The 22,854-nt window shown below is 44.5% G+C and overlaps 1 protein-coding gene across 1 annotated transcript in view; it reads left to right on the top strand.

Annotated features, from left to right (window-relative positions):
- fbxl13 (F-box and leucine-rich repeat protein 13) overlaps positions 1-20,456 on the top strand; it is a gene marked incomplete at both ends in the record, with an annotated part of 115,009 nt that extends 94,553 nt beyond the window's left edge. Inside the window, 7 exons of the mRNA XM_084335247.1 lie at positions 216-336; positions 3,558-3,720; positions 15,163-15,282; positions 15,381-15,507; positions 16,762-16,893; positions 20,088-20,251; positions 20,360-20,456. Coding sequence (XP_084191373.1) covers positions 216-336; positions 3,558-3,720; positions 15,163-15,282; positions 15,381-15,507; positions 16,762-16,893; positions 20,088-20,251; positions 20,360-20,456 — 924 coding nt within the window. The remainder of the gene's footprint in view (positions 1-215; positions 337-3,557; positions 3,721-15,162; positions 15,283-15,380; positions 15,508-16,761; positions 16,894-20,087; positions 20,252-20,359) is intronic.
- Positions 20,457-22,854: the final 2,398 nt, after the last annotated feature.

Below are 22,854 nucleotides of genomic sequence, written 5' to 3'. Positions count from 1 at the left end.
GACAAAACCTCCTTCCAGACTCCTAAACCTGATTGCCTTGACTTGCAACGTTTTAACAATCAATCTGTATCAACCATGAAGATCTGACCACGAGCATAATTGACCTCCGGTTCCACCACAGTGTACATTTTTTAAGTACCTAACGGCCCCACGGAAGACAGAAAAACAGGGTCACTTCCTGGTGTTGTGGAATATTCCTTGTCTTGTCCCAACAGGCGCTGATCACCAAGTGTCGCTCGCTGTCTGCTGTCTCCCTGCTGGACACGCCGCATCTGTCAGACGCCGCCTTCGAGGCCATCGCCGAGGCGGCCAAACTGAAGACGTTTAGCACAGAGGGTGAGAGAGGGGTACGGTGTGTGCATTTTGTGTGCCTGTGTGTTGTGCGAAGCCTGGCCTACAAGGGCGTAATTTTGTTTTCAATGGTGGAGGGGACACATTTGGGGGTGTGGTCAGTGGCGTTGTTTCAGTAAAAGCCAAGGAGGGAGGGTGGCTGTTGCGGCCGGTGCTACGTATAGTTTTAAGGTCGCGGGGGGTGAAGGGGTGGACCCCCCCCCCCCCCCCCTTCGTAGATTTTTTTTTTTAAATCAGTTGTGCAATAGTACATTTTGTTGAGTTGTTTCTATACAATTTAATTCACTTATGACAAGTCATAACGCCGCGTGAGTCTCGGAATGTGCGTACTGCGTTGTGTGTGTGAGAGAGAGAGGGTCAAGTAGACAACATACTATATGTATAAAACAACAGCCTAGAGGCTTTTAAATACAACAAGGTCATAGACAGATATTTCACAGACACCAAGCAATGCTGTTGCATTTCATGGCAATCACACAGACCATCGTTCACACCAAACTTTGAGGGGAGGGGTGATATGTATTTGAGCACACCTGACGACATGGGCTGTTGTTATGCAAATACAGGTGGCCAGGTCGGTACTTGGTGCGTGTGAAAAATAAATGTGACTCGTCCCTCGCCGGGTGCTCACATGGCTACTTGTCTTTGCATGACAATGACTCAGGTCGTCAGAGACCTGAGCTCAGATGGAACAAGCAGCCGGTTTCCGTATGGTCCAAGTGCTGCGTCGCATCACCGTTTATTATCGTGTAACATTGTTTTGGACGGTAAAAAGGTGCAGGGGACAATAACTGCCTTCTGAAGCCATGCAGGGGACGTGTGTCCCCCCATAATTACGCCCCTGCTGGCCTAGCTTCAGCTCAACAATTGAAATGAGAGGCAAAAGTTGGGTTTGCAAGTTCAAAAGAATAGTATGTTTTATTGTCCAACTGTGGGGAGTAATCAAACATAAATTCCTCCCTTCTGGGGTTGTTGTCTTGCAGTTGCCTGGAGGGCGAGAGCAGAGGAGAGGGGTAGGGGTTAGTAGAGAGCAGATGAGAGGGGTAGGGATTAGTAGGGTATAGAGATCAGAGGAGAGGGGTAGGGGTTAGTAGAGAGCAGAGGAGAGGGGTAGGTGTTAGTATGGTAGTAGAGAGCAGAGGAGAGGGGTAGGGGTTAGTAGGGTAGTAAAGAGCAGAGGAGAGGGGTGGGGTTAGTAGGGTAGTAGAGAGCAGAGGAGAGGGGTAGCTGTTAGTATGGTAGTAGAGAGCAGAGGGGTAGGGGTTAGTAGGGTAGTAAAGAGCAGAGGAGAGGGGTGGGGTTAGTAGGTTAGTAGGGTAGTAGAGAGCAGAGGAGAGGGGTAGGGGTTAGTAGGTTAGTATGGTAGTAGAGAGCAGAGGATAGGGGTATGGGGTTAGTGGGTTAGTGGGGTAGTAGAGAGCAGGGGATAGGGGTAGGGGTTAGTAGGTTAGTATGGTAGAGAGCAGAAGAGAGGGGTAGGGGTTAGTAGGTTAGTAGGGTAGTAGCTCCAGACTATAACTCCTCTTCCCTGGGCTCTTTAGCTTGACCTCCAGGCCTTCTTCAGCTGTCTTTTTAGACAGGCAATAAACACAACAAAGGGTCCATATCCTCCAATACACAGGTATAGCAAAATATTCCTCTTCACAATTTTCCAGTCTTCAATCTTCAATAGTCAATAATCTTCCATCTTCAAATTATACATCAGCATCAGGAGTCAGCATGTGCTCTCTCTCTCCAGCCCCTCCAACTTGCCACTGCTTAATTAACACTTTCCGTGCCGGCCGTGTTTTCCTTTTCCTTTTGAATGCCGCCACCCACTTGATATAGCACTCGCATTTGTGAACGCATAACCTATGTCTTAAATTATGGCTATGTGTCTAATCTGGCCGTCGCTTATCAATGACTTGTTTGCAGTCAACATTGTCGAAACGGATTGTTTTCTAATCGGTTCATTTCCGTTTTATACCATTTTGAAAATCGCTTGTTTTTTTTAAGTTTCAGGAAAATATAACGATTCTATGATAATCGCCCTTTACTGGAATATTCTGGAATACACAAAAACCGTTGTCATTTTTCAGCCTATTTATGAATCGTTTTCAAATAAACGCTAGATTATCGATAGTATATGTGTACTTATGCACGCTAGAGAAGCGAGCTGAAAAATCAAATCTCATTTCCTGATCAGCACACACACACACACACACACACACACATAGGGCAAACGTTGATATCTCTGTGAAAAAAGTTCTGATTATCCTAAGACTGGTAAAATAGATTCCTTACCTCAGATCAGATGTTCTCCAAAAAGATTATTCCAATTCCTGATCGCCATTCCAAATATCGATCGCGTTTATTGATCCAACGCTGCATACTGGAAATATGTATTCCACGCTGTTCTGATGGTCCACAATGAGTCCGATGGGCTCGGGTTACTTGCCTGAGAAGTAAAATGTGGATTCCGGATTTTTCTTTTCTCATCCATTTTCATTGAGTCCATTCCAATGCGTGCATTACCATCCGGGAGACGATAGGGGGCGGTATTTTCCCAATGGAGCTCAGAGAGAGTTTGCAGCACTAACGTGAGACTAGATTGATGAAATATGAATTAAAATCGCGAATAAAAAAACAAACAACATATCGCGTCGTTGGCAATGAACGGTCGGCATGAACAAACGACATATAGTGTCGTTGGCATTGAAAGTGTTAAGAGCACTCAGTATAATTAGTGGAATGTAGGTCATCTGATTTTAGGATTTTAAGCTGTGTGTGTATCAAACAGGAGGAAAGACTGTTAGGTTTAAACAGTAATTCAGAACTGCACTATTGCATTTATTTTACTCTGTCTATTCTATTTTACTAACTGTTTTATTGCACTGCACTATTTTGCTGCTCTTTTATTACTGTCTATTTTTAAATGGCCTATATTGTGTGTGACGATCAGGTCGTAAACAAAGAGGAATATTGGGACGTTAGATCCTAATATGAAGAACTGTGAAAGAAAGAGAAGTGCAAGACCAAAATACAAGCCCTGTGGGGGGTTTGCTTGAGCTGGTCTGTGCACACGCGAGGGAACATGTATGCGCGTGCGCGGGAGCGCGCGTGCACGTGGCGTCCAGGCAGTTCTGATATTACGACTGCACCCCTGTGTACATCGTATGACAAAGCATAATGCCGCTGTCCGTGCACGTGTGTGTGTCCTCCTGCAGGTAACGACTTCCTAACAGACGTGAGCTGGAGGGCTCTGTGTCGAGGCTCACCTGGCCTCCGCAGACTCCATGCCTCCGACTGCCCGAGGATGACTGACGCTGGTCTCAGATCTGTGGCCACGCTGAAACACCTGCAGCACCTCAACATCTCCCGCTGCGACAAGTGGGTTTGTGTGTACAGTATGTGACTGTGTGTGTATGTGACTGTGTGTGTATGTGTCTGTGTGTGTATGTCTCTGTGTGTGTATACAGTCAGGCCCATAAATATTTGGTAAATGGTGCATTTATATAGCGCTTTCATAAGATAAGATAAGATATTCCTTTATTGATCCCCTTTGGGAAATCCAAACAATTGTATCCAAACAAGCTTTACAATTTGTTCCTCACATTTGACCCATTCCCTCACACATTCACACACCGACGTCAGAGTCAACCATGCAAGGTGCCAACCTGCTCATTGGAAGCAATTAGGGGTCTTGCTCAAGGACACTTCGACATGCTGCCCGGGGGAGTGGGAATCGATTACCAGATGACTGATCTACCTCCTGAGCCACTGTCGCCCCACACAATTTTCACAATTTTGTCCCTGTACAGCACCGCAATGGACTTGAAATGAAACAGTCAATATGTACCCCGCCTACCCCCCCCCCCCCACCCAACCACCTCCAATGTTTTTTTTTCTTCTTCTTTTCTTTTCTTTCTTTTCTTTTACATGAAACAAGACAAAACACAATACACTAATAATAACAATAAACATGACTTCACAGGACATAGCAATAGTAATAACAACAATATAATGACAATAGAAATAACAAAATAATAAAACAGGATATAAAAATAAAATGATGCTACCACAGGCATTACAAAAGACATTTGACATTTCTTCCCCTACTCCCACCCCCATGCGCCGCCCTTTTTAAGGGACCAAAAATAATTGGACAAACAATCCATAAATAACATGGTCACTTTTACTACTTGGTTGCAAATCATTTGCAGTCGATGACAGCCTGCAGTCTGGAAACCATAAACATCACCAGACACTGGGTTTCATCCCTGGGCCCTATTCCCCGTACCTGGTTCAACTAAGTCGATCAAGAGTCCCATTATCCAGATTCAGTTAACCCGATGTTTGAAGCCGGGATTTTCCTGTTCCTGGAACGCTGATTCAGTCTCGTTAACTCGAGCCAGACTTGAGACTCTGGATAAGTGCGCGCGGCCGCTTCAGTTGAAAAGACAGCAGGTGTAGATAGCAGAAATCCTGATCTTCTAACGGCATTGATTGATTGATTGTTTTACAGATTGCAGGCGGCTCAATAGCCTTGCCGACAAGTTAAATGCATAATCTATAGGCTAATTTTAAATCCCTCATTACCCCAATCAATCAGATTATATTTCTTTAAACGTTCCTGCTGGCAGTAGGTTTATGCATTGGATAATCAAATGAGATCTTGCTAGCGAAAATAATTAGTTCAACTGTTTCAGAATAAGGATACGGCTCTCTTATCCATTGATTGATGTATGGTGGATTTTTTATTTATCTGTACTGCGGTGTGACGGTTTGTCCTTTTGACTTTCACGCAGACGACCGGGGTTCGAATCCTAGTCTTTTCCTTCTTTTTGCAATGTAGGAATAATTCAATTTGGTGCACGTTGAGAGCTATATAAAGAATGACATCCTCAATGCATGTAGATTTATAATATTTTAACTTAAAACTAGGCTACTTTTGCGTATAAACATTAATATTATATTCCAAAAAAATTATATTGGAAACACAGGGTTTCGAACACCGGTCGCCCGGTTGCCAGGATTCAGCACTAGCCACTGGGCCACTGTGCCAGACAGGATATACTCATTGTTTATGCATTAATGGACGTGAGACCCGTGTTTAGAATATTTTTCTTACCAAAAAATGAAGTTTTATCTCTTTATTCTCAAATGCATTAATGTGACGTCAACGGCTCATTCAATTTCTCAAATCCGTCAAACAGCGCATCTCTCAACCTCCAATGTTTTTTTTTCTTCTTCTTTTCTTTTCTTTCTTTTCTTTTACATGAAACAAGACAAAACACAATACACTAATAATAACAATAAACATGACTTCACAGGACATAGCAATAGTAATAACAACAATATAATGACAATAGAAATAACAAAATAATAAAACAGGATATAAAAATAAAATGATGCTACCACAGGCATTACAAAAGACATTTGACATTTCTTCCCCTACTCCCACCCCCATGCGCCGCCCTTTTTAAGGGACCAAAAATAATTGGACAAACAATCCATAAATAACATGGTCACTTTTACTACTTGGTTGCAAATCATTTGCAGTCGATGACAGCCTGCAGTCTGGAAACCATAAACATCACCAGACACTGGGTTTCATCCCTGGGCCCTATTCCCCGTACCTGGTTCAACTAAGTCGATCAAGAGTCCCATTATCCAGATTCAGTTAACCCGATGTTTGAAGCCGGGATTTTCCTGTTCCTGGAACGCTGATTCAGTCTCGTTAACTCGAGCCAGACTTGAGACTCTGGATAAGTGCGCGCGGCCGCTTCAGTTGAAAAGACAGCAGGTGTAGATAGCAGAAATCCTGATCTTCTAACGGCATTGATTGATTGATTGTTTTACAGATTGCAGGCGGCTCAATAGCCTTGCCGACAAGTTAAATGCATAATCTATAGGCTAATTTTAAATCCCTCATTACCCCAATCAATCAGATTATATTTCTTTAAACGTTCCTGCTGGCAGTAGGTTTATGCATTGGATAATCAAATGAGATCTTGCTAGCGAAAATAATTAGTTCAACTGTTTCAGAATAAGGATACGGCTCTCTTATCCATTGATTGATGTATGGTGGATTTTTTATTTATCTGTACTGCGGTGTGACGGTTTGTCCTTTTGACTTTCACGCAGACGACCGGGGTTCGAATCCTAGTCTTTTCCTTCTTTTTGCAATGTAGGAATAATTCAATTTGGTGCACGTTGAGAGCTATATAAAGAATGACATCCTCAATGCATGTAGATTTATAATATTTTAACTTAAAACTAGGCTACTTTTGCGTATAAACATTAATATTATATTCCAAAAAAATTATATTGGAAACACAGGGTTTCGAACACCGGTCGCCCGGTTGCCAGGATTCAGCACTAGCCGCTGGGCCACTGTGCCAGACAGGATATACTCATTGTTTATGCATTAATGGACGTGAGACCCGTGTTTAGAATATTTTTCTTACCAAAAAATGAAGTTTTATCTCTTTATTCTCAAATGCATTAATGTGACGTCAACGGCTCATTCAATTTCTCAAATCCGTCAAACAGCGCATCTCATCAGACATTTTAATCCCAGTTACAATATCACACAAAATCCACAATCCCCGCATAGACACTTATTAAAATAACCACATACAGCATGTATCGCGACTCCGAGCGCCGTATATGACGTGCATTATTTTATTTAGGACAAAGTAAATCTATAGGCTCAATATGATTTATTATCAGCATTTAGTTCTATTATTATACATTTCAGAAGCCCCCTCTAGGAAAACGAAGCACAGAAACGTAATTCAGAATGGTATAAATGGGATCTCTAGACTGTGAGAATCATTTCAGGAAGGGAGCTGGGATTTCTTTGCGGGGGCGTGGCCATGGTTCATCCGGCTAACTGAACTTAACCCTGCTCCCGACCAGGCTCAAACTTTTTGATCTGTTGTCATGGTGATTTAGACAATCGAGCTTCGGGGAATCTGAAGGTCCGGCTTAAGTCAGGCTTGACCGAAAATTATCCGGCTAACTCAGTTATCCAGGTACAGGGAACGGGGCCCCTCCTGGTGATGCTCTGCCAGGCCTCTACTGAGCCTCCTTGTTTGTGCATTTTCCCTTCAGTTTTGCCTTAAAAAACTCTTTGGTTGCTTTTGTAGTATGCTTCGGGTCATTGTCCATCTGCACTGTGAAGCACCGTCCAATAAGTTCTGAAGCATTTGGCTGAATATGAGCAGATAGTATTGCCTGAAACATCATCATATCATAACCAGTCCCCATATCAAACCTTATTTTATATGTCCCCATATAGCCCTAAGACACAATATACCTATTTATTCAATCGAAAATAGGATTATATTCATTCATGCTGTTCCCCATATTGAAGAAAATGGGTAAACATTTATGCAATCTGACTATAACAGGCTAATATATGAAGACACTTTATTGAGTAAACTGCTTTGTAAGTTTTAGAACTGTATTATGGAAATAAATCAATATCAGAATGAACTTGACAGGAATCCAAACCGTGGTTATTTATTGGTGTTGCTGCGAGAAAATTTGTTATGCCACTCTCCCAGATGATACAATGTATCTATGTTTGTGTGGGAATGTCTCGGTTTGTGTGGGAATATTGTATTGTACACCTGTGCTTAACACATTCACAGCCATTTGGATCCGTCTAATCTCACTCTATACGGCCAGCATTTCATAACAACCTTTCATTGTGCGTGAGGCTGTTTGTAGAGCTAAATCTATAGTTTATATTATTGCTATCTGTCCATTCTCATTGTCAATTGACACTATAAACCGTCCCTTCAAAATGCCTTAAATAAAAAAGAGTTTCATCAATACGTTCCCATTTTATAGCATCGTGAATATGAACGTTATAGCAGAATGGTCTGGTATAATTCCTGCAAAACAAGATACAGGCCGCTAAGCTAATAACGTTAAATCGAATGGCGTTTCGGCCCTAACGAAACTAGAGCTAAAAATCAAAATGCATATTGTCTGTATCATAGTCCACCATGAATGCATGAAAGGGGAGGGGGGGGGGGCGGCTAGGTGGTGTAGTGGGCAAGGCACTCGCCACCAGTGTGGAGACGCTAGGATTCGCGTGTTCGAATCCAGCTCTCCACATTGTTTTTCAGTTTGGCTGGTCGTCCGCAGTAATACACATTGGCCGTATTACGGGGAGGGAAAACTGAAGGGTGGGGATCGAACGTTGTGAACAAGCGACTCCTACAAGTCGGTTGGTGTGCCTGCGCAGTAGAATCAGGAAGTGTCGGGGGCAGCGTGAGCCTCCCACGCGTTACTCCTCGACACTGAGAGATCGAGCTGCGCAGGTGAAAAGATGCGACTGCTGTTACCTCAAGTACCGGAGGGGACTTGTGCTATGTATGACTTAGTCCACATTGCAGCCGGCTTGTGGGAGGCAAGAAAGCGGGGGACGTCGTTTCTGATTATTGATTACCAATAACGGCATTAGCCTCAGTAGCCACATTAGCTGATCGGCTGGTTGGATATGATAACAAGGCCTGATCAGCATGTAATTTACATGAAAAAGCTCTTACCGTGGGCTGGTTGGATCCCAAAAAGGATTTCCCAGTTATCGATCGCCATCTGGTAGATCGATATGTCCATTGGCTGATGATATATTCCTTTACTGCATACTGAATTCAGCGTCCCAAAACGTATCAGAGCCTTGAACAATGAACATTGAGAGCCACAGAAACTGAACTATCCACACACAAGCACACACAAGCACACACACGACACGCACGCTGAGCATGCTCACACACTAGCAGCCACTTTAACACTCATGCCGCACACACGCACACTTATGGCCAAGAGGAAAGGCCACTTTAAATTAGTATAACAACAGGAACAGTGTATTGCACTACTAAAGCTACGCTCTGTAAATACTATGTACAGATACCGAGATGTCACACCATGTTACCTGTTTATTGCACTGTTGTTTTTATTGGATTCTATTATATGTTGTACCACTGTATTTTTATTGGATTCTATTATATGTTGTACCACTGTATTGCACATCGTCGCGGGCAAGACCAGCCGCATTTCATTGTATACCTGTATGCCGTGACAATTAAAACTCTTGACTTGACTATTCCATGCTACATGCTACACGCATAGCTTCAGGCTAACAGAAAACTCCATTCAAGAAAAAAAAAAAAAAAAAAACGTTCTGCCACAGGGAACACTGCATTATCGAGACAGCGCCCCTATGAGGATCTGGCCGGTAATGCACTTTTCCGAATTCCAAGAGTAGGGTAATTCTGCAGTGCCGCTCGGTGACATTGAGTAGGATATTAAAATGGAATAAAAGCCAAAACAACCTTGCCACGGACATGTCCGTGGTTGGCTCTCAAGCGTTGGATCCGAAACATGGACATGTCCGTGGTTGGCCGGGAGTGTGTTAAGCAAACCAGGGTACAGACATGAGGCACCCGAACAGGAAACAAGGCAAGCTGTTAAGAATCAACACACCGTCAGCATGGCGCTCCTTCAAGCGCCACACAATCCTCATAGAAGATGAGGAGCTCAGGGATCGTCTCACACGGCTAATTGAGTCAACGACAGCACTATCAGATCCTTACGCAAATTATATAATGTACCACTATGCCTGTTGGATGAAGCATATCCACCACACAGTCTTCAAGACAGATGATGCTATGCATAGGCGTAAATGTCCATGGCATGACAAGGAGTAAAGATCTAATAGACACTCTGCACAAGTGGTGTCTGCATCAGCTATGCAGATACACTGCTCCTCTATGACCACTGGGCTTTGATGGATATGGAGGCATCAGCAACCTGCCCACAGGAAATCACAGACAGCAAGCCAGCTATCGTGATCATCGACAATGATGACTTCAAGATTGACACTATGACAGGTGACTCTACAGGAGCCCATCGAACAAATGTCATGTACGTGCAGCCAGAGAGCTATGAAAAGAAACCAGGCAAAGAGACTGCTGAAACGCTCACCAAGAAGAAGGAAATCTCTGCACAGCTAAAGCAGAAGTGTGCAGAACTGACAAAGGTTTGCCAGTACAGATGCCCCCCTGGTAGCAAGAGTGAGCCACCTGCTTGTCCCAGGGTAGATCCACCAGTGGATGGGTCAGCTCCGCAGCGTGCTCGCTCTGTGATACATGCACTGTCTCGTGTAGACAATCATGGTACAAGACCACCACCTGAAGAGCAGCGAGTTCCAGGATACAGTGGTGCCCAGTCCTGCTGTCATCCACCACCCAACAAGAGCAAGCCTTACTACCACACAACATACAATGAACCTCCAAGCAAGTCAGTGGTGAATGACATCATGGTGAAACATGTGGAGGCAGTGGCGTAACTCTCTCTCCAGGTGTGCGGGGGACAGATTTGTGGGCGTGGCGAGTGACGTCGCTGGGGGGGGGGGTAGGCGGGGGGCCCCCCCCCTCTCTACCTAGATTTTTTTTTAAATACCAGGGGTGCAATACCGCATTTTTTGTATCTTTTTTGTATCACAAACAGTACTGTATTTGCAAATCTGGTATGTCATAAATGTATAGATGTAGCAGTACTGTCTATCTGTATGTCATGTATGTCCTGATTAATTGAAAATGGGGGACCCTGATACAGTACAGCTCAATACATACAATTGTTAAGGGGATGCAGACCAGAGAAAGACTTTCGTCTTGTTTACATCAGGGTCCCCCATTTTCAATTCATGACTGAGCTGTACTATACTGTACCCATTCTGCAATATGTTAATAAAGTGTTCAATCAATCAATCACTTGGCCCCAGAACCTGGATAAACACTTAGATTCCCAAAAGTAGTGATAGACTGTAGCCTGTAGGTACCCAGGTCTGTTTGACATTTCGAACATATTTAAAGGAGATATTGAACGGCCCATTTTGTTAGTTCTTTTTTCAATACGTTGCTGCAAACTATTATTTTTTTTAAATATTGAACCACACAGACAGCAATCAGAATACTGGCATTTCCATAACGATTTGCCACCGCGCATTCAGTCCACACTGCAGCTTTCATCTCTACAGTATATTTTCAAAAACATGAGGAACAACTTTGCTTGAATTGTCTTTATTATGAAAACTAAAACAGGACGTTTGCATATTCTCAATGTTGCTGTTGACGTCGTCGCGGTCGCGTCGATGTGGGGACTTGCTTCTTCAAACCGGGTGGACAAAGTTTACAGACAAACGTTAGATTGTTTCCGTCTGAGTCAGTACTGACTTTAACGTTAAACTATTTTAAATCCCCAAGCACCGACGTCAAGAGGTAGAGTTCTCTGAGCGAGTGCTGCTCTCGACCTGCTGCTGGGCTTCTGCTCGCAGATGCAGATTCAGCTGTTGTTGTGATGAGTCTGATGACGTAGCAGGGGTTGACACGCGCGTTGCCAGATCGGTTGGTTTTCCACATAATTTTAAAGCCTGTTTACGGTGTATTTTAACTGGGTTTTCGGCTGAAATACATATGAAATCTGGCACATCTTTGAACGCCGTTATAACAGAGTGCTGAGAATGAACGCACTTTTGAACTCCTAAGTGCTCCTAACTACTAAGTGCAAGCCCAGATAAGTACTCGCTATTTGCATATCAATAGCGCCGGTCGTATTTAACACACCTGACGACCGGCGCTATTGATATGCAAATAGCGAGTGCACTCCCAGTTGATTTCAGGAACACACCACTGCACACACACACACTGCTGGTGTCGTCACTGCTGCTGGTTTAGCTCTAGGCAAGGGCAAGAATGCGACCCCCATCTACTCCTCTTTGCATAATAATAGGACAGGTAGTCAGAAGGGGGGGGACATAACTGCATTCTGAAAAAATGCGGGGGACACATTCCAATGTCCCCCGTGGGAGATACGCCCCTGTGTGGAGGCCATGTGGCTGAAGAATATTCCATTCTTTCTTGTTGGTGACCTGCCCACCTACAAGACGATCACTCAGCTCAAGGCGGAGAATCCAGAAATGTTCAAGGACATCATCCCAATCCTCTGAGCTTTCCACCAGCTGATGGCTATCTACAGAGATTCAAGGGCTCTGGAATGGCAGACACTTTGGTTACAGCAGGGGTAGTAGTGGAGGGGTCGGTAGAACAAGCACTAGGAGGAAAGCACTACAGACGGGGGAGTGCGGTGCATCCTGCTCTTGAGAGAGGTTCTTATCCAAAATCAACTGTCAAAGATGCTTGAGCACAAGAACTATCGGAAGACATCAAGGAGAACCTCAACATTCTGCGGAATGCACTGACTGAAACTCAAGAGGCTCTACAGACAGCTTACTGTGATCCACACGTCCCAAATGTTTTCCCAAAACCCGAAGACAGGTTCCCAGGTGCTGCTGAATCCAGTGAACTCATGGTCAATTGCAAAAACTTGTGAAAGAACAGGTGAAACTGAAAACACAAGTTGGTCAAGTGCAGGGTGATATTATATACTGTGAGGGAGAAGTGTCAACCAACCTCAGCACTGGTGTGCCTAATGGAGACTATGTCTTCAAACATCCAGAGGCAGATACAATGCTGCTCTCCGCCTATGCAAAGGTGAGGACCACCAACTACACTGGACCTGTTGTCTGCGGAGACACAGACGTGTTTGTCCAAGCAGCTTGTGTCTCGCAACAAATCAGAGGTGATCTGCTGATCAAGCGCAAGAATGCATTTATCAACTGCCATGCAATGCTCTCTGAAGAGGTTGCAGACATCATCATACCTCTCCATGTGATCACTGGCAGTGACCACACCTCCGGCTTCTATGGCCATGGAAAGAAAAAGGTGTTGGAGAAGGTGATGGTTGTTCCTGAGGCAAGAGAGCTCCTGGGACGTTGAAAGATGAAGTGAGAGCGGATATGAAAGCATTTGTCCTCTCAATTGTTTTTACGCTGAGAGTGCAGATGTTACGTGTGGCCAGGCCAGAGCTTCCAAGTGGCACAAATTGAATAAGTGTACGATTCGTCTCCCACCTGATGAGGACTCCTTGGATCTTCATGTGGAAAGGACAAACAACATTACATATTGCCAGCTCCATTACAACCTTCAAGAACATCCTTCCCCCATTGGTCATGGCTGGGAACTAGTGAATGGAAAGTGCCGGCCAGTGCGTCATACCCTTCCCCTCTTGCCCCAGCAGCTCCCATCTCATGACTGCTCAGATGAGAGTAGCAGTGATGATGAATGGAGTCAGTGTGAAGAATCAACAGATTCTGATGAAGAATAGTGATTCTGTTTCCGGTTCTCATCATCCATCAACAACAAGTTGTTACGTTATATTGTCTGCTTAGCTTACTTTATATCCATCCCTACTCTGTATTTTGTGTTTTCTACCAGCCTTTTTTCTCCACCCTTATTTCCTTTATTTTTTAATATTGTGATGTGAACATTAGTGTATTTTATTCTAACAATTATATTTTCAGTTTGACATTACATGGTTCAGTTGCTGTGTCAGCCAGAGGGAGATGCTGTTGCCTCCAAATCTGCCCTTAAGGCCATTAGGCTACTAATTGATCAATTATTATTTTGGAGTGCTATTTGTTGAAGCACCATAGTTATACAAAAGTTACAAAAAATATATATAAAAAAACCAAAAAAAAAAAACTCCCTTTTGACTGTTCACCTTGTTGTAGTAAGGGAGCTTGAGTACCTCAGTGAACCCTGAGAGCTATGCCAGTAGGAGGAAACTCCTAGCAGGTTTGACCAAACCGGACAGGTCTAGGGTGAGAGGTCAGACAAAGCAGTCAGACAACCTTGTGGAAACAGCATCTGGGGCCAATAACCCACCCTGCTGAAGCAAACAGGGGTGATCATGTCTCCGACGTTCACAGATGGATGGAGTATGGTGGAAGATACCCACCCATCCCCTCTGTCCATAACGCAACTCATCATGAGCAGAGCTTTCATTAGAACCTAATATGAAGGCTCTGTGACGATTTTGAAAAAAAATCCCTTTTGGAGCTCAAAATTGGCAGCCATCTTGCATTTTAAGGTCAACAATAGGTCAAATCATTATATAAACACCAAATATGTATTCCTTGATCAAAATAAGCTCTGAAACCATGTATTGTGCATCATTGTAGGTCAAACCATTAAAAAGTTAATTTCCACGGCAGCCATTTTGGATTTTGGTCTCTCACGAATTTTTCCCGCCTTTTAAAAAAATACGCCCCGGCTAAATTTGTTTATTAACCCTCCTAGATGACAAATCCATTGAGAAACGGACCTTCGCTCTCCACGGTCACGGAAGTGCCACAGATGACCCTACTAATTGTCCAATTACTGTTGATCCTGTAAAAAGGAGGAGGCACATAATTCCTACACCGTTCACCTGATTTGGATGTAAATACCCTCAAATTAAAGCTTAATGTCTGCACATAACCCTGTGAAATTAGTGCATCACTTTTAGATTTGAGCTATTTAAAATTTTAAAAATAGCTATTTCTTTTTCTTTTTTTACACATTTACATAGTCAATGGGTCCTGTTGTTCATCCTCACAATGCTAATGGTAGTAAATGTGCTTATAGGTCCCACCCTCTGGCCTCTGAAGTTGCTACTGTATTTTTTATTTGGGCTTTACCGGGTTAAAGCACATCTCAAATCCATTGTTGTAGTGTACAGAGCCAAAATTATGAAAATTGTGTTGATGTCCAAATATTTGTGTGTGTGTGTGTGTATACAGTACTCTATATGACTGTGAGTGTGTTTCTGTTCATAGCCTCCCTTAATTCACTCATACAGTCTCCCTCTTATACCCCAGTAAACTGTATGCACTTCCTACATTGTGTTTTTCTCTCTGTTTGTTTGTTTCAGGGTGGGTGATAAAGGAATACAGTACCTGACACAAGGTCCCTCGGCCACTAAACTGAGAGACCTGAATGTGAGTCACTGCAGCCTCATCAGTAACATATCGGTCATGAGGATAGCTCAGAGGTGAGGATTGTTGTGTTGATACAAACAAAACTGGTGTACAATTCTGTTCTAGTCTGTTGTGCTCTGACAGCACTATTTGTGTGTGTGTGTGTCCTCAGGTTTTCTAAACTGTCTCATCTTAATTTGAGCTGCTGTAAGAGTCTGAGTGACAGCAGCCTAAAGTGGTTGAGTGGCAACTGCTCCATCACCTCTTTTGATGTCAGCGGTTGTAACATTCAGGATCAGGTGTGTGTGTGTGTGTGTGTGTGTGTGTGTGTGTGTGTGTGTGTGTGTGTGTGTGTGTGTGTATGTGTGTGTGTGTGTGTGTGTGTGTGTGTGTGTGTGTGTGTGTGTGTGTGTCCTATATTCTTTATAGGGATGGGCCTGAATAGTTGATTATTCACTCACAAGCTTCATAGTTGACTTTCAAATATATTAAAAAAATAAATAAAAACATTGCCATTCTAAGATAATAACGTTTATTCATTGGATAATGACATTTTACAGTAGCTGTTGTGGTGATAACTTGATGTTTGTATGTTCAGGGCCTGATCTCCCTGGAGGGAACGTGTTTGAAGACAGTGGTTCTTGCCGACTGTGTCTGTATCACTGACATCGGTCTAGACTAGAGGTACGGTGAGTCTAGATCTAGAGCACAGACACTTACAGTACAGGCCTATCACAGTAAATTTTGCAGAGTAAATTTGACTCAAACTGAGTACATTTAACTCAAACTGAGTAAAATTTTACTCAGTTTGAGTAAAATGTACTCAGTTTGAGTCAAATTTACTCTGCAAAATTGACTGACATGTATCATTTGTACGACTCACACACGTTTATTTTGCTGTGGTCTCTGTTATGAATAGGAATCGGTCTCTTTCTCTTTACCTGGGAGTATATATATTTGTGGGGCGGCGTGGCTCAGGGGTAGAGCGGGTCATCCAATGATCGAAGGGTTGGTGGTTCGAATCCCGCTCAAGCCCATGTCCATCCCACTGCCGTTGTGTCCTTGGGCAAGACACTTAACCTACTTGCCTCGTATGAATGTGTATGCATGTGAATGAATGTTGGTGGTGGTCGGAGGGGCCGTAGGCGATGATTATTCGCCACGCTTCCGTGAGTCTGCCTCAGGGCAGCTCTGGCTGCAATTGTAGCTTACCACCACCGGTATGACTGTGTATGAACGAATAATGGACTCTGTAAGCGCTCTGGGGTCACTGGGGTGTCATGAAGAGCGCTATATAAATCCAATCTATTATTATTATTATTATAGTATATGACCAGTAATTGTCACTAACTCATTCGTTCAGTAACTCACTCACGGTTAGCCGCTCTGCCCCTAGTGGCAGCTCACTGGAAATGTACTTTGCATCTATGAGGTGTCCTCGTTCAAACCTGTTCCTTCATCCAGTCTCTCTCTCTCTCTCTCTCTCTCTCTCTCTCTCTCTCTCTCTCTCTCCCTCTCTCTCTCTCTCTCTCTCTCTCTCTCTCTGAGGGTAGATGTTCTGCAAGAGGGTGGATCTGGAGCACCTGGATGTCTCAAATTGTGAGGGGTTGACTGATCAGGCCATCAAAGCCCTCTCCTTCTACTGCAGTAGTCTAGTCACACTGCGAATGGCCGGCTGTCCCAAGGTACACACCCCCACACTGTAGCTGCAAGGATCCTCCATTCACCAACCCTCACCACTACACGCTAACCTTAACCCAATGGCCACTTATTTCATTTAATTTAATTTGTATTTGTTCCGTTCATGGTAATGCACAGTTCAATTTGCACATTCCATGAGCGAAAAGGAGCAGGGAGAAGAAAATATTATTTAGCCTGCCTCTTACCCAAAACAATAAATAGACAATAGAAATAGATGGCCTGTCAATTACACATATTTAACTATCAATACTTACATAAGTATCAATACTAACATGTTATACAGAAAGTTATTACTCCTCAACTTCATAAAGTCTAATGGTTCTTTGTCTCGAATTGAATTGAAAGATGTTTGTACAGCTCTTTCAATCATTCTGTAGAGAATTCCACAGTATTATGCCACATACTGAAATACACATCTGCTTTAAAGTCGTCCTACATACTGGTGCTTAAAATTACATTTCCTTCTATGGTTCTCGTCCTCGGAGCTAAAAACAAACTACTTCTGCTAGCTTTCTGACAATACTCTGCCTTTTGCCCTGTACATAACTAATGATATCTGCAACTCAACTAAATCGTTAAGCTTCATTAGTCCTGACCTAATAAACAGTGAGGACCAGCGAAAATTACTTTATTTACCCAAAAAGTCCTTATTATAGTAATTATTGTACTATAGTAATACAATTCCCACACAGACACACACACACAGACACACACACACACAAATAAACAAGTAAAGAAAACCACACAACCCCTCCTCCCAGGCCTCAACCTTGGCGCGACCCTTGACCCCACCCTCTCCCATGACCCTCACATCAGAAAAACCTGTCAAATCCCCCTTCTGCGCCCTCCACAACATTGAAAAGAGCCGCCTCCCTCAAGCCCTGCAGCTGAAACGCTCTTCCGCGACTTCATTTTGTCCCTTCCTGATTACCACAGCTCACTCCTCCATGCCAGCTCCATCGACAGGCTCCACGTGGTCCAGAAGGCCTCCGCCCTGCTCTTAGCCCACACCCAATCCTGGCACCACACACCCCATCACACCCCAGTCCTCAAAGACCTCCAGCGCCCTGTCTCCTACTGGAGCAATTACAAAATCCAGGTCCCCACCTAGAAAAGTACCTTCACCAACTGCCCCCACATATCCCCCCACATATCTCACTGACCTCCTCGGCCCTTCAGATCTGCCTTCTCTCCGCCCACCAAGTCCAAACTCCGCTGGTTCCTGGACAGATCCTTCTCTCTGGGGCGGCTCCCAAAACTCTGGAACTCATTATCCAACACATTAGTGACTCAAAATCCACCTCCGCTTTCCAAATCCTGCCTCAAGACCTGACTCCTCACCACTGCCTTCTCCTAGTCCCCCGGCTCTCCTAGTCCCCACTGCCTTCTCCTAGTCCCCCGGCTCTCCTAGTCCCCACTGCCTTCTCCTAGTCCCCCGGCTCTCCTAGTCCCCACTGCCTTCTCCTAGTCCCCCGGCTCTCCTAGTCCCCACTGCCTTCTCCTAGTCCCCCGGCTCTCCTAGTCCCCCGGCTCTCCTAGTCCCCACTGCCTTCTCCTAGTCCCCCGGCTCTCCTAGTCACCACTGCCTTCTCCTAGTCCCCCGGCTCTCCTAGTCCCCACTGCCTTCTCCTAGTCCCCCGGCTCTCCTAGTCCCCACTGCCTTCTCCTAGTCCCCCGGCTCTCCTAGTCCCCACTGCCTTCTCCTAGTCCCCCGGCTCTCCTAGTCCCCACTGCCTTCTCCTAGTCCCCCGGCTCTCCTAGTCCCCACTGCCTTCTCCTAGTCCCCCGGCTCTCCTAGTCCCCACTGCCTTCTCCTAGTCCCCCGGCTCTCCTAGTCCCCACTGCCTTCTCCTAGTCCCCCGGCTCTCCTAGTCCCCACTGCCTTCTCCTAGTCCCCCGGCTCTCCTAGTCCCCACTGCCTTCTCCTAGTCCCCCGGCTCTCCTAGTCCCCACTGCCTTCTCCTAGTCCCCCGGCTCTCCTAGTCCCCACTGCCTTCTCCTAGTCCCCCGGCTCTCCTAGTCCCCACTGCCTTCTCCTAGTCCCCACTGCCTTCTCCTAGTCCCCCGGCTCTCCTAGTCCCCACTGCCTTCTCCTAGTCCCCCGGCTCTCCTAGTCCCCACTGCCTTCTCCTAGTCCCCCGGCTCTCCTAGTCCCCACTGCCTTCTCCTAGTCCCCCGGCTCTCCTAGTCCCCACTGCCTTCTCCTAGTCCCCCGGCTCTCCTAGTCACCACTGCCTTCTCCTAGTCCCCCGGCTCTCCTAGTCACCACTGCCTTCTCCTAGTCCCCCGGCTCTCCTAGTCCCCACTGCCTTCTCCTAGTCCCCCGGCTCTCCAAGTCCCCACTGCCTTCTCCTAGTCCCCCGGCTCTCCTAGTCCCCACTGCCTTCTCCTAGTCCCCCGGCTCTCCAAGTCCCCACTGCCTTCTCCTAGTCCCCCGGCTCTCCTAGTCCCCACTGCCTTCTCCTAGTCCCCCGGCTCTCCTAGTCCCCACTGCCTTCTCCTAGTCCCCCGGCTCTCCTAGTCACCACTGCCTTCTCCTAGTCCCCCCGTCTTCTCCTAGTCCCCCTGGCGCTTCACTGTCTTGTCCTAGTCCCCCCATCTCTTCACTGTCTACTCCTAGTCCCCCCTGCCTTCTCCTAGTCCCCACTGTCTTGTCCTAGTCCCCCCATCTCTTCACTGTCTACTCCTAGTCCCCCCTGCCTTCTCCTAGTCCCCACTGTCTTGTCCTAGTCCCCCCATCTCTTCACTGTCTACTCCTAGTCCCCCCTGCCTTCTCCTAGTCCCCACTGTCTTGTCCTAGTCCCCCCATCTCTTCACTGTCTACTCCTAGTCCCCCCTGCCTTCTCCTAGTCCCCCCTGCCTTCTCCTAGTCCCCACTGTCTTGTCCTAGTCCCCCCATCTCTTCACTGTCTACTCTTAGTCCCCCCTGCCTTCTCCTAGCCCCCCCTGCCTTCTCCTAGTCCCCACTGTCTTGTCCTAGTCCCCCCTGCTCTTCACTGCCTTCTCCTAGTCCCCCCTGCCTTCTCCTAGCCCCCCCCTGCCTTCTCCTAGCCCCCCCCTGCCTTCTCCTAGTCTCCCCTGCCTTCTCCTAGTCCCCCCTGCCTTCTCCTAGTCCCCCTGGCTCCATCCTTGTGTCGGTTACGTCTGCATGTTTGTCTCACTACCCTCTCGTCTCAAGATGACAGACGTTGCAGTGCGGTGTCTGACGAATGGGGCGCGCTACCTGAGAGAGCTGGACGTCAGTGGCTGTGTGCTTCTCACAGATCGGTGCCTCTGCTACTTGGAGAAGAACTGTCCCCCCCTCCGCTCCATCACCATGACCTGCTGCAGTGGCATTTCCAGGTACACATGATATACCGTTCATATATAACGTGCAGAATGAGAGTCTGAAGCACAGCACTGGAGACACTAATGACATGTGTTGCACATGTGGCTGTTTGTCCCTTCAAGGCTGGAGGCCTTGAGGCTGCAGCCACGTGTTCGGCACTGGGAACACAGCCCAGACACGCCCCCCTGCTTCCAGTACAACCAGGGCCAGATGCTGTAGCCAATCAGAGACACTCCCCACGGCTGCCAGTACAACCAGGGCCAGATGCTGTAGCCAATCAGAGACACTCCCCACGGCTTCCAGTACAACCAGGACCAGACGCTGTAGCCAATCAGAGGAGCCGGCGAGACAGACGAAAGCAGTGCTATAAAGAAGGCCCATATGGGTAAACACTGAGTTCACAAAGTCAGTTTCTAATAACCACACATTTACTGCTACCGATTTCTCCAAACTATGTACTATATTGTATGATTTTTTCACACTACATACTATATTGTATGATTTCTTCACACTACATACTATAATATTGTATGATTTCTCCATGGTACATACATACTATATTGTATGATTTCTTAACACTACATACTATATTGTATGATTTCTTCACACTACATACTATAATATTGTATGATTTCTCCATGGTACATACATACTATATTGTATGATTTCTTCACACTACATACTATATTGTATGATTTCTTCACACTACATACTATAATATTGTATGATTTCTCCATGGTACATACATACTATATTGTATGATTTCTTAACACTACATACTATATTGTATGAATTCTCCATGCTACATACTATATTGTATGATTTCTCCACACTATTACTACAGTATATTGTATGATTTCTTCACACTACATACTATATTGTATGAATTATCCATGCTACATACTATATTGTATGATTTCTCCATGCTACATACTATTGTATGATTTCTCTACACAACATACTATATTGTATGAATTCTCCATGCTACATACTATATTGTATGATTTCTCCACACTATTACTACAGTATATTGTATGATTTCTTCACACTACATACTATATTGTATGAATTATCCATGCTACATACTATATTGCATGATTTCTCCATGCTACATACTATTGTATGATTTCTCTACACGACATACTATATTGTGTATAATTTTCAGTATGTGATCTGCAAGTAATGTGACAGATTTGCATGCATACAAAAAGCACCAACATTTGAAGTACGGAGCAGATGGTTGCTACACAATCATTTAATTTCTCCCTGTCTTTGAAGCACTGTTGCTGCCTTATGCAGGAATCATAACTGGTTTAATCATACATTGTTACTAGAGAGCAATGGATTGCTAAGAAAATGTAAGCATCTCTCTCCCTCCATTTCTTGCTGTTATGTATGTGTGCACACTGTTGCATGCAGGGGGCATTTAAAAATAGTTTCCTCAAGTCTGAGGGAATATGCGTGGCTTGACAGTATGACAGATAATTTTTAGGCACCAGATAAAGTTATGCTAGCACTCATTCCCATCAGGCATCTGGATCCGACATGTTATGAGACTTTGTCAAATACTTTCTGTCATGTTGCTCTTTGGCTGTGCTGTTATTTTGACAGCATTACTCAGACGTTCACTGGCACAGCAGAACGACATTTCTGGATGGATTCAAATGCTTGGACTCATTTCTGCTTCAGGATACTTTGTGCAACATGTTTCAAGATGTTGTGTTGCACAATGCATGGCTTATTAAATGTCAAATAAACAACTTGATCTCTGAGAATTTGTATTGAATTTTGAAACCAAGTAGCTACAATTAGATTTGTAGAAGATTTAGCAATGGACAAATATACCGGGGTCTAATAAAGCAACTGGAGCAAGTGCTACAATCAGTATTTTAAATATCTATTTTTATTGTTTCATAATATCAATGTGCATATGTCTGTCTACAGATAGTAAGAATGTACACATTATTATTCATATTAAAATATGGACCATTAGTTTGCATTATCATAATTAGCCAGGCTATGATAAGACGTAACCCTTGTGTGGTGTTTTTTACTTACCAGATGTTCACAGGTCTGGTGGACCCACATCATTATTGGCGTTTTAAAACAATAAAGCCATAACAATTTATGTAAAAATAGATGTTAACTTTATCTCAATTACAAGCAATCTAGACGGCAGATATATTTGATATGTGACCTTTACCTCTGCTCGATCACATTTATCAATAAAAGTGCTATTCGATTTTTGTGATCAAATGTGATGTCTGAAAAAATTCAAAATAAATGAAAGAATATCCATTATAATCCAGTCATGAATGGAATAAAAATAAATCTTGTTTATCTTGAAAAATATAAATGAAACCAGGTGGAGGCAGACAGTGAAGGAACACAGTGAACCGTTTTCAATTCCACACTTCCAGGTCCAGTGGACCAGAACACCATGTATGTAATATAGATATGTAGGGGGGTGTACTGTGCACTCAATGAAAATGTGTTATTTTATATGTTCTTCGCAGAAAATTAGCCAAGGTCAATGGGTCTCAGGTTTAAAAAAAAGTATTCATTGTAGAAGGTCTCTTTTAGTAGACATTGAAAACCAACACCACACAGGGGTAAA

Source organism: Notolepis coatsorum (genome assembly GCF_963971535.1).
Source record: "Notolepis coatsorum genome assembly, chromosome: 18".
NCBI lineage: Eukaryota > Metazoa > Chordata > Actinopteri > Aulopiformes > Paralepididae > Notolepis > Notolepis coatsorum.
This window is presented reverse-complemented; position numbering and strand designations above follow the sequence as displayed.